Source organism: Loxodonta africana, chromosome 7 (genome assembly GCF_030014295.1).
Source record: "Loxodonta africana isolate mLoxAfr1 chromosome 7, mLoxAfr1.hap2, whole genome shotgun sequence".
Taxonomy (NCBI): domain Eukaryota; kingdom Metazoa; phylum Chordata; class Mammalia; order Proboscidea; family Elephantidae; genus Loxodonta; species Loxodonta africana.
Genome location: NC_087348.1, coordinates 94,932,835 through 94,945,319, shown reverse-complemented (window position 1 = coordinate 94,945,319; position 12,485 = coordinate 94,932,835). Strand labels below are relative to the sequence as shown.

The 12,485-nt window shown below is 40.3% G+C and overlaps 1 protein-coding gene across 1 annotated transcript; it reads left to right on the top strand.

Annotated features, from left to right (window-relative positions):
* Nucleotides 1–598: 598 nt before the first annotated feature.
* LOC104846721 (serine/threonine-protein kinase PAK 1-like) lies at nt 599–8,190 on the top strand. The gene is made up of 4 exons (XM_064289518.1): nt 599–1,109; nt 4,847–4,943; nt 5,986–6,182; nt 7,870–8,190. The coding sequence occupies exons 1-4, from the start codon at nt 1,023–1,025 to the stop codon at nt 8,188–8,190; spliced, it is 702 nt and encodes a 233-aa protein (XP_064145588.1). The 5' UTR covers nt 599–1,022.
* The last annotated feature ends 4,295 nt before the right edge of the window (nt 8,191–12,485 follow it).

Below are 12,485 nucleotides of genomic sequence, written 5' to 3'. Positions count from 1 at the left end.
TAAGGGAGGCTCTGTGCCTGGGGACAGAACTGGGAATGGGGAGGGGGTGGCACCAGTGTAGAGCTCAGCTCAGAGGGAGAAAGGACTTTTCTTCACCACGAAGCCTCTTAAGGGAGGGAGGGAGAGATAACCTTCACAACAAAGCTGCCCAAAGAAGCAGGGTGTTGGACCAGGCACCCCAGGGCACCCTTTGACCTGGAAGTCATTGGCCTTTTAGCTGGGCCCTGACTCCACTGAGGTGACAAATGTAGGAGTGGAAAGGGAGTGGTATCAGGGCTGCCCCTGTGTCAGCCAAGGGAGCCCAGCCCATCAGCAGCGCCCACAAACTGAGGAGCCAGCGGGCCTTTTACTTATTCGTTTATTCAGTAAATATTGGCATCTACTGTGTTGGATTCTGGGATAGAGTCTTGAATAAGACTCAGTACTTGCATTTGTGAATCTCAGATCTAGTTAGCACTCCTAGGGAAGTTTAGTAACTCTCCCGAGTATTGGTAACATGGGCTTTAAATCCCAAGCCCTTTTGACCAAAGCATCTTTGTCCAATATTTGGGTGCTTTCTAGTGGGGTGAGTCAGAATTGATGTGATGGCAGCGGGCTACTTGGATGTTTTTAGAGGTGTGAGAATTGTGCCTCCTCACAAAGCAACCTATTTTATTTCTAATCTTTCTAATTTTAGAAAGTATTTTTTTTTTTTTTATGTTGTAATGAACTCTAGTTTTTTTCTATCTTTAACCTAGCGATCTTAGTTCTGCCTTTTGAGGCTTCACAGAACATGTCTGCTTTGTTTTCTCCAGGAGAAATTCTTTAGAGTTTTAAAGTTAGTGATCTGTCCCCCAGGTTCTGCTTTTCTCCAGGCTAAAGAACCCTAGACTCTTCCACAGCTGACTGAGATGCAGGTTCACTCCGTGCACGTGCTTAGCCTTCGAAACCCAAAGCAGTGTCTCAGTGTACCCTGATTGTTCCTTCTCACCCTTTATCTGTACTTCTGCAGTTACCTCGTGGGAGATGAGCTATGGGTTGTCATGGAATACTTGGCTGGAGGCTCTCTGACAGATGTAGTGACAGAAACCTGCATGGATGAAGGCCAGATTGCAGCTGTCTGCCGTGAGGTAAGGCCAAGGACCAAGCAGCCTCAGACAGGAAGTGGCCTCCATATCCATGTCCCCTGAAATTCCCACACCTAATGGGATCTTAGCCTGGGCAGTGTGGAGGTGGGAGAAATTAGTGACTCTTCCATCTTCTCTTTTCATACCTGTGTTTCATAGTTTCTATCACCATGATATTTTTCTTTAATGATAACTTTATTCTGATTATAAAATTTATACCCACTGAAGAAAAATTAGTTAAGTACTAAAAGCATTATAAAAGTATCATTCATAATTTCAACCTTTAAAGGTAACTGCTATATACATACATATACATTTTTTTTTTGGTAAACATTTTATTGTGTTTTTGGTGAAAGCTTACGTAGCAAATTAGGTTCCCATTTAACAATTTTTGTACAAATTGTTCCGTGGCATTGGTTATTAGTTTTTACAATGTGTCAGCATTCTCATTAGTTCTGTTGTTTGTTCTGTTTCCATTGATCTAGCTTCCCTGCCCCTCCTTGCCTTTTCATCATTGCTTTTGGGTAAATGTTGATCATTTGGTCTCATGTGGTTGATTTTTTAAGGGAACACATTCCTCACAGGTGATAGTGTTTATTTTATAAGCCAATCTATGATTTGGCTGAAAGGAGACCTCTGGGAAAGGCTTCAGTTCCAAGTTCCAAGGGTGTCTTAGGGTAAAAGTCTCAGGTTTCCTCTAGTCTCTTCAGTCCAGTAAGTCTGGTCTTTTTTAGGAATTTGAGTTTTGTTCTACATTTTTCTCCCATTCTATTTGAGGACTTCTGTAGTGCCCCTGGTCAGAACAATTGATAGGAGTGGTAGCCGGGCACCAACTAGTTCTCCTGGTCTCAGGTTAGGAGAGGCTGTGGTTCATGTGGTCTTTTAGTGCTGTGGACTAGTTTCTTCTTTGAGTCTTTGGTTTCCTTCATTCTTTTTTGCTCCAGACAGGAAGAAACCAATAGTTGTATCTTAGATGCCCTTCCGTAAGCTTTTAAGGCCCCAGATGCTACTCACCAAACTAGGTAGAACATTATCTTTATGAACTATGTTATGCCATTTGACTGAGTTGTCCTATGAGGCTATGGTCCCAAGCCCTTGAACTCAGTAAACCAATCCCACGGGGTGTTTGGATATGTCTAGAAAATCTCCATAGCTGTGCCCTCCATGTGATTTATTATATATATGAATATGTATGTAGCACACCCAAACAATGTATATACTTATGCCTACAAATATACCTATATATGCATGTGAATGTACTCATATATACCTTCCTTTATACATAAAGCATACATATATATCTCTGTAACCACACACATATTTTTTGGTTATTACTGGTGTCACAAAATTGTATAATATTTACGCAATTGTCTTTTATTCTTGTGTACCTCTCAGTGTCTTCATATACCTTGGTCAAGTTGTGCTGACTTCTCCCATATTGTGTATTGCTTTTCTCAAAACCAGAAATTACTGGTGTCTACTATCTAGCAAGTGGTTCCCCTCCCTCCCCTCCCATCCCTGGTAAACATCAAAAGACATTGCTTTCTGTGTGTGTACCTATTCTTGACTTTTTATAATAATAAGATCATACAATCCTTTTGTGACTGAGTTATTTCACTCAGCATAATATCCTCCAGATTCAACCATGTTATATGTTTCACGGACTCACCATTATTCTTTATAGTTGCTGGATATATATTTTTTAATCATTTTTATTCTGCGCTCCTGTTTTATTTCGGTGTTACGAAGAAAATAATCAAGAGTAAGAAGATAGTGACATAGGAGGTACTTATTTTTACGCAAACAGTGCATGCTTTCTACACCTGTTTGCCAACTGTGCCTCCCCTGTATTTTCATATGTTCAGCTATGCTAATTTTTTTACATGTTGCTGTAAAAAAATTAGCATAGCGAACTTAGGAAAATACCTTTTGGGGGGATGTTGGCAAACAAATGTGGAAGGTGCATTAAAATACAGTACTATTTTAGACAGGTTAGTCACCATAGATTTGAGTGAAGATATGAATGATGTGAAAAAGCAAGCTGAGCAAAAATCTAGGGTAAAATATTTCCAAGCAAAAGAAATAGAAAACAAACTTAAAATACTATCCTCATTTCTCCTCATGGCTGTTTAATATCTAAGGTCTGTAATATGCTGATGTGTGTAAGAGAAAGAAAAAAGAAAAAGAAAAAAAACTCCACAAGGGCTCCATGAGAAGCAGTGTCCTCAGTAGACAGCCAGGTTTTCATTACAGCAAGAAGATGAAGGGAATATTCAGAACAGTTGAGGATACTGGATGTTTGCTGATGAGAGACTAGGATTTCCCAATGACCCAATAACTGAAAAGAGTAGACATTTAGATGAGGTTCAGAATTTTGTGAGGATAAGTATAATAGAGGGGGTGGGGCTTGAGGATGTAAGATCTAGAGGCATACAGATGAAATTATGTAGTTGTATATTTAATGTTAGGAGAAAATAAGACCCCGTGAAATAAATACGGTCCTAGAAAGTATGGTCACCTTTGCATTAAGAACCTTGGGATGTAGAGAGCACACAAGTAAGTTAATGGAATTAACAAAGGACTGGCATTTTTAGGAGACCTGACTTCTTTTCTTTGCCCTACCAGTAATAAAGTGTTTCTCAGCCTTTTTTAATTATTGCCCCTCTAAGAAGTCTTATTAGACATTCTTTTCCTAATTAGTCTCTCCACATGAAGTTTGTTCTAAATTTAACTGTTGATAGTTCTTAGAAAGTAAAGTATTAAGACCACTGACATAGAATTTTCCTATTGGTTTGCATCTTTCGTGTTTTTCAATTGGTAGACATTTCTAACCATTGGATTTAGTTGAAAACCTGAGATTATATCATCTGATCCCCATATTTTACACATAGGAAATCAGTAGCCTAGAGAGAGTAAGTGATTTGTCTAGAATGATATGGTTAGTCAGGTAGTGATAGAACAAGGCATTTTAATTGTATCATTTTGTCTCCTTGTTACTCATTCTGCCTGCTAAATATAGGTGTTTTCCAAGGTTCTTTTCTTTATCCTCTTCTGTTTTTTGTCAGTTTCAACCATTCTGATAACTTAAAAGAAAAACCTCTTCCCAAATGACTTGTAAATGTTTATCTCAAGTTCAGACCTCTGTACAGAACTTAAGATATGTTCAGTTGCCTACTGGACATTTGTCTGTCAGTGTTCTATAAAGCCAAAAACCAAACCCGTTGCCATCGAGTCAATTCCGATTCATAGCGACCCTATGGTATGTCAAATTCAACATATCCGGAACAGTCCAAAATATCTCCTTACCAAAACAAGGTTATCTCTCTAACATAACTGCTTCTAATAATATCACTTCCATATGACTCTTATTTTTTGTTTTCCTCTAGTTCTCTTTACAAAATCCTTTCCACTCTTCTTCAGTAATTTTTCTTGGACCTCAGGTTTTTTTTTTTTAATCAAGGACCTAATGTTCTCTAAAACACCAAAGTAAATACATTGGAGGGACTTCATCACTTAAACAAAACCATTATAATGGGAAGACAACAACAGGGAGCATTGTGAAAATGCTGAGTCAGGAGACCTGGTTCTAGACTTAGCTCTGCCACTTGTTTGGGGCAAGTCCTTTAACTCATTGGGGCCTCACTTTCTCTTAGAAAGAGGAGGTTAGATTAGTTGATTTTCTATGATTCTCCTGTATTGTACGTCTTTTCTTTCTCCCTCTGCCCACACCACTTCAATAGTGCCTGCAGGCCCTGGAGTTTCTACATTCGAACCAGGTCATTCACAGAGACAAGAGAGACAACACCCTGTTGGGAATGGATGGCTCTGTCAAGCTAAGTGAGTAGGAGTCTTAGGAGTGATAGTACTTCTTTTTCCTGTGGGATCCTGTCCCCTGTGGGGTGGAAATTATATAATCGTAGCTATAAGACTCATCAGTGGGTCTTTATTTCCTGGGATATGCAGATTCTTTATACTCCTCTGTCATAGAATGTCATTTCAGTTCTTTATACTTTCAGCCAAAAATAATTTGCTGAATGCCTGGTATGTGCTGGTTCCTGTGATGAGCATTGAGGGTACATGTTGTCTGCCATTGAGTTCTCAGCCTAGGATAAAGAGACATGTAATAGATAATACAAAAAAAAGAGTTTAGTGTACGTACTTTCTGTCATTCAATCATTATTCAGTAAACTTTCATTCAATGTCTATTATATACCAGACCCCCTGGGAATACAAAGATGATTACAAAGACATAGTTCTTGCTATCAAAGACCTCATAACTTAAACATATAATTGTAATATAATGTAAATGAGCTGTAGGCAGAACAGTTTTTCGAAGGTCTAAGAACCAGTAGGCCAGACAAACAGGCTGCGTCACAGGTGGATAAGCAGCTTGTGAAAGGACTCCTAGCAGCCTCTGGCCATGAGGTACAGGTTGCGGAACTGATAAAGTAAGGCCTTGCCTATCGTAGGTGATTAGGATTTAAGCCAGGGACTCATGCCTAGGGAATAAGGCAAGGACCTCGTTACCAGATTCTGAGACATGAGAAAGACTTCCAAGAACAAAACAGAATTGGACCAAGTGATCAAGGCCAAAATGGGCAGCTTGGACTTTGATGCCTAGTCCTTCTAGTTTGAGGAGAGGTCGGAGGACAGATGTTGTTTCTTATATTCCTCCCGCTACTCTTTAGGGTTGGACAAGGGACAAGCTAGGAGCTGGACATGTAGATGGAAGTCAAGTGATTCCAGCTTTGAAGAGATCAGGGATTGCAGTGGCTGGGGGCCGGGCAGAGCTTGACACCAAGGGGTAGGCACAGAGCTAACACTTACTAAGGAGTATGCTAAATGTAAATCCTTTCCTTCTCCTATTTTCCTTTTCTAGCTGATTTTGGATTCTCTGCCCAGATCACCCCAGAGCAGAGCAAACGGAGCACCATGGTGGGAACCCCATACTGGATGGCACCATGGGTTGTGACACAAAAGGCCTATGGGCCCAAGGTTGACTTCTGGTCCTTGGGCATCATGGCCATTGAAATGATTAAAGGCGAGCCCCCATGCCTCACTAAAAACCCTCTGAGAGTGAGTGTTACTGATCCTATTTCAAGATGTCTAGGTTGCTGTCTCTGGTCCCAGAAAATAGTACTCAGGGGGGTTCACTATGAGTTTCTAGATAAAACTAGGTACAAGTACTATGAGAAAAATGCAAAGTAAAGGGGTTAAGAGAGTAATGGGAGAGGGGAGAGGTATGCTATTTTATATGGGTACAGAGGGAAGTCCTCTCTTTTAGGTTATTTGAGCAAAAACTAGAACTAGAAAAGGAGCAAGCCATGAGATTAATCTGGGGTAAGAGCTTTCCAGGTATGAAGAATACAAAGAACTTGATTTGGGAACATGTTTCCTATGTTCTGGGGAACACCAAAGAGACCACTGTCCCTGAAGTGAGTAAAGAATAAGGAGAGTGGTAGACCAGTCAGAGAACTAGCAGGGCTTCAGATCAAGTAAGACTTGTGAGGACGTGGCTTTTATTCGGCCAGAGATGGGAAGCCACTGGAGGGTTTCGAGCTGAGAAGTAATGTGATTTATTTTTAAACAGATCACTTAGGCTGCTTTTATGGAGAAAGACTGTTGCAATAGTTCAGGTAAGAGTGGTAGCTTAGACTAGACTGGTAGGAGTAAAAGTGAGAAGTGGTTGGACACAGGAAATATCTTGAAAGTACAAGTGACACAATGAAATAGTATTAGAAAGAGAGGAATCAACAATGATTACAAGATTTTGGGACTGAATTACTGAAAAAATTGATTTGCCATTTACTGACATGTGGCAGAGCAGGTTAGATGTGGTAATAAGGGTCTGGTTTTTGAACGTATTGATTTGAAAAGTTTATTAGACATCCAAGTGGAAATGCTGAGTTTGGGCAAATGCATCTGGAGTTCAAGGGAAAGGAGTCAGGACTATAAATACAAATTTATTAATAGAGAGTATGTAGTTGTTATTTAAAATCAGAACTAGATGAGATCACTCAACTAGGGAATGAGTGCAGTTTAAGAAGAAAAGAAATTTGAGTGCTGGGGTACCTCCAGTGTTTACAGGTTGGAGAGATGAAGAGCTAGCAAAGTAAACGGAGAAGGAGTGGCCTTCCTAGTAGATGAGAACTGAGAGAAGTGTGTCCTGGAGGCCAAGTGAACAAAGTATTTCAAGAAGGAGGGTTGATTGTTGTGCTAAATGTAACCCATAGATTGAGTAAGATCAGACTGAGAAATCAACCTTGGATCTGCCAGTGTTGCTTATGTGGAGGTTATTGATGACCTTGGTAATCAGTATCAGTAGAATGATGGGGATGAAAGCCTAACTAGAATAAATTCACAAAAGTGGGAGAACAGAAAGTGGGATGGCAGAGAGAGAGAGAGTTTTGGTGATAAGAAGAACAGAAATGGAACACTATCTTGAAGTGGATATGGACTCAAAGGAGGGTTTTATTAAAAAGATGATGTTATCACAGCATGTTTGTGTTCTGATGATTCAGTGGAAGGGGGTACAAGAGAGAAGTGTCAACTGCAGGAATGAGGTCCTGGAGTAGATGAGAGAGGTTGGATCAAATTCAGGATTGCCTAACACTAAATTCTGTGTTATTAACTGTTAACATACATGACCTCCATAACTAGTAGTGAATGGCACTTAACCTTTTACCAGGAAATCTTAATGATCTGGACAAGGTATGGAAACTAACAAGTTTAATCTTTAAGAACTTTTGTCCTTGACTGAAAGCCTACAGGTAGACAAGACTCTGGCTTCCTATCTGTGTCACAACCAACCATCTTTGCTGCACTTTGCCAGAGAAACAGACCCCCTTGCGTTATTACACAGTCAGAATTTGCAGTGACTGTTAGTGGTGGTAAACCTCACTCTGAGGCCTCTGGTCCATCCAGTGCTGTGACCCTGAAACAGCTGCCCCGTCCAGGAGTAAAGCCTGTCTGGTTAGCTTGGGGCCCTAGGCAAGAGTCTAGGAACTTAAGAAGTTGTACTTTGGCTGATCTGGGGCTCAGGCTTCTGTCTCTCTCTGCCTCACCTTTTTCCCCTGGCCATTAAAAGAAAATAATTGCATTTAAGAAATAGTTTTTGGATCTCTCTCTTCCTCTTAGTCCTTCCTGCTGCTGTCCATCTTTAGACCTGTCTTAGTTATCTAGTGCTGCTATCACAGAAATAGCACAAATGGGTGGCTTTAATGAAAAGAAATTTATTTTCTCACAGTTTAGAGTGCCGGCTCTAAGGGAAGGTGTTTTCTCTGTGGGCTCTGGAGGAAGGTCCTTGTCTCTTTGAGCTCCTGCTCCTGGGTGATCTTCCTTTGGTTGTCTTCCCCCGTCTCTGCTTCTCTTGCTTGCTTGTTTAATCCTCTTTTATATCTTAAAAGAGATTGATTTAAGACACATCCTACACCAGTCCTGTATCATTAGTATAACAAAGAAAACCCATCCCCAAATAGGATTATAACCACAAATTTAGGGGTTAGGATTTAGAACACATATTTTTGCAGGACACAATTCAATCCATAACAGCCATTCTTCATTTTTATTGCCAGGCCTTGTACCTCATTGCCACCAATGGGACCCCAGAGCTTCAGAACCCAGAGAAGCTGTCAGCTATCTTCCGGGACTTTCTGAACCGCTGTCTTGAAATGGATGTGGAGAAGAGAGGTTCAGCAAAAGAGCTACTACAGGTAACTGTCCCTATGCAGAGAAGCACTTGCCTGAGAAATCACTCCACCAGACCTTTTTTCCTTCATTTCTATCTGTAAGGTACTGGTTATTATAGAAGAAGCCTTGTCTGTTACCACACCCTGAACTCACCCTATATTCCCAGTTCTCTCACCTTCCTCATCCCTGTACCTTTGCTCACCTTCTTTCCTTAGCCTCTTCCTCAACCTATGAAAACTCTGTACACTGTCCTAGGCTCAGCCCAAAGTCTACTTTCTGAGCACCTACTGAACTTTGCACTCTCGTTAGCACTTCTTTTGTTCTGCCTGAAGTAGTCTGACAGAGTTTGAGTCCTGATGAAAAGAAGCTCTCTGACACACAAATCTTAACACAAGCTACATTTTTAGCAAAGCATATCAGAGGATGTAAATTTAGAGGACAGTTAGTGAGTGCGGCTTTTCACGTCTCCCTAGTTTCTTCATCAGAGACTCTCTGAGGTAATAGCAATGATATTCTACTTGCTTGAAGTGAGATTCTCCAAATTGTAGGGAAGCCCTGAGTGGGGGGGTTTACCAAGCCTCTTATGTTCTCACCTTCTTAGTTCTGAAATTAAAGCATAATTACTTTATATGGTTGCAAAAACTGCCTTTAGCAGGTCACATCATTTGTATCTAACACTTAAGTTTCAGCTACAATTTCTTACTACATTACTAGTGTCATTTTACTGCATTGTCCCCTGGTGATTTAATAATAAGTATCAGATGCAGCTTTATGACCGTGATTGGTCTGTAGTCACGAACAGTGGATCTACCCCTGTATCATGTGGCCTGGGGGACTGAGCAAGGCAGGCCGGGTCAGGACCTACCACACTATCCTGCATTAAAGTTAGTTATGAACATCTTTGTGTTTCTCACTAGGTTATTAAAAAAAAAAGACTATAACCTGTACCTTATTAATCTTGGGCCTCCTCTTGCACCTAGCTAGGTCCTGACTAGGGCTAGAAGAGGTAATCAGAAAATACTTGCTAAACTGGGTAGAATTGCTTAAAGTGTTTGCCTTCAGCAGAATGTCATGCTTTGGACCGTCATTGTAATCGGAGTTACTGATTACAGAGCTCTGACCTATGAGATAAAAGGTCTGGATTCTGTCAAGTAATCAGTTAGTTTCTAGGATCTGTTGGGACTAAAAACTCCTTATAACAGACAGTATAATATAAGATCACATAAGGTGTGTTCTGGAAACGCTAGGCATTGAGAAATGTGCAAATACTGTGCCAAGCCTGTGATTGGTGAAGATATCATTCTTAATTAGGTACTGAAGTATAGTCATTCAAGATTAGTGCCCTCTAGAGTTTTATTCCTGACATAACATTATAATAATAAGGAATATATTATATTGAATGTACCACATTCTAAGCACTAAGTACTTTACATATTTTTCCTCTATTCTGCACAACAGTCATGTGAATTAAAGGTTCTGTTATTCCCATTTTTACAGATGAGGAAACCAAGGTTTCAGGAGTTTAGTAACCTTCTCATGATTGCATAGCCAATAAGTGGTGGAGCCAGGATTTTAATCCATGTCTGTTTGGCTCTTACTGTGTGAGGTCTTGGCCACTGCGGTTACAGGCTTAAAGAGTCAAAACTGGGGGGTCTTAGGGTTTATCTAGTCTACTTTGTTCACTGTACAGAGAAGGAAACTGAGGCCTCCCAGTTGAGTGTTGGATCATGCTGCTTTCTTAACTCGGAGGGGGAACTGTAGAAACATGTGATCTGAGAAAATTAGCTCTTTAACTTGTTACTGTACATGGTAAATATTCAAAACCATGACTTTCAGAGCCATAAATCATGAAGGTTTCATATCTGTTTTTCCTGAGAGAACATATATATGGACAGAAATATACAAGATAATATATTAGAATTAATATCTTCAGGATTTAGTCAAGATCTTTTATTCCTTTTATAGTAATAGTAACTTCTTATTCTCAGTAGTCATTATATACTATCACTGTCCAAAGAGAACTTGAAACAACTTCTATGAAAGTGTAGGCGTGTGTGTGTACCATATATATATATATAATATGATAAATAAAAGAAAATTATAAACCTCTGACCAAGGGATGGAAGAAGAATGAAATATGCTAATCATTTGAGTTAAATAGTTATGCTTAAACATCAAATTCAGTTCTGAGTGTCCTCGTAACTGGGTCAGAAAAGAAAATGTAGTAATTCCTGTATGTTTTATCCGATGGAAGAAACAACCCACATCCTCAAGAGACAAAACTTTTTCATTACTAAATTTAAGAAAAACTTTCAGATTAAATGCTTTTTTCAACTGTACAGGAAGTTACTATATATCAAGTTTTGGGGGATCTTTTTTAGCCACATATTTGGAATCCACAGATTATAATAACCCATACTATTTAGTAAAGTTGAGAATTATTCCCAGTGGTTATGAAGGCCTGAGTAGGTTTGATACCTTTTAAAGGTGTCCTTCAATTTGGGCATGATCTGAAGCTCTCTAGGCAGCACCTCGTATAAACGTGGATGCCCGTAATGTCTTGTAATGGTTGCTGAGGAAGAATGGGAATGGTTACATGTCTTTTGCTCTTTTTCTCTTTACTAGCATCAGTTTCTGAAGATTGCCAAGCCCCTCTCCAGCCTCACTCCACTGATTGCTGCAGCAAAGGAGGCAACCAAGAACAATCATTAAACCCATGCACACCCCGGCCCTCTTGTGCCAAGCCTTCTGTGAAATAAATGCTCATTTCAGAAATTCCAACCCCAGTGCCCTCTCCTCCTTGCCTTGATCCTCCCATTTTCTGGTCTAGAGCTCTCAAGAATTTGATCTTTGGAAACCATGGGCCCAGCATTGAAGAGAACTGCACTGGGATGACCAATCAGATGATGGCCATTTCTGAATAAGGAATTTCCTTCCAATTTGTGGAGGTGAGGATGGTTTATGATCAAGGGTTTATACGAATAAACTTGGACTCTTATTTCTACATAGCAGAACCCCCCACCACAATCAGATCTTGACTATGTAAATTTAAGGGTTGATAACATTATCAGTTTATAATCGTTGAGACTTCTTTATTGCTTGCTTTTCTGTGACCGACCTTCCGAAACACCTCAATGTATTTGAAAACTGGAACAGCTTGAGGAATGCCTTGAGGTTTGATAATCTGCCAGGGACATGAAGTGGCTCAGCCTCCTGGACCATGACTTTGGCGCAGCGGATCCCGACATGGGAGAGAGAGCTCCCACATTTTTCTTTGTGTGTGCTTCTAGCAGCTGTTAGGGAAGACCTTGACCCAATAGTGTTTCTCATGCTATTTCTTGTGAAACGGTCTTGGCTAATGTAGCAGCTTTTAATTCCCTGCATCTCCTAGGCTGCTGCCCCAATTTTGTACTAGTTCATTACACTGAGAGGTATCCTAGGGCCCATGCAGGGTGAGGGCAATGTGAGAAATCAGGAAGAAACAAATTGAGCTTCTTTTAGAGCCAGACTGGGCATCAGCACCTGTCTAGTCTATACCTGTTTGATGTTTTAAGAACTCAGCCTCTTTTCCCTTCTGGGATGAGGAGCTGAATGATCAGCCCAGATCTTCTGACCCGAATCTTTGGATCAAAGGGAAGGGTCTCCAGATGTGAGATAGCATACTAATTTTGTATGCACTTGGATGATTTT

What these genes read in the sequence shown, in the direction of transcription:
- LOC104846721 (XM_064289518.1), top strand. Translation starts at nt 1,023, where the DNA reads ATGGAATACTTGGCTGGAGGCTCTCTGACAGATGTAGTGACAGAAACC. An exon ending in GGATGGCTCTGTCAAGCTAA is followed by an intron (nt 4,944 to 5,985) that starts GTGAGTAGGAGT and finishes TTCCTTTTCTAG; the next exon opens with CTGATTTTGGATTCTCTGCC. An exon ending in TCACTAAAAACCCTCTGAGA is followed by an intron (nt 6,183 to 7,869) that starts GTGAGTGTTACT and finishes CTTGACTGAAAG; the next exon opens with CCTACAGGTAGACAAGACTC.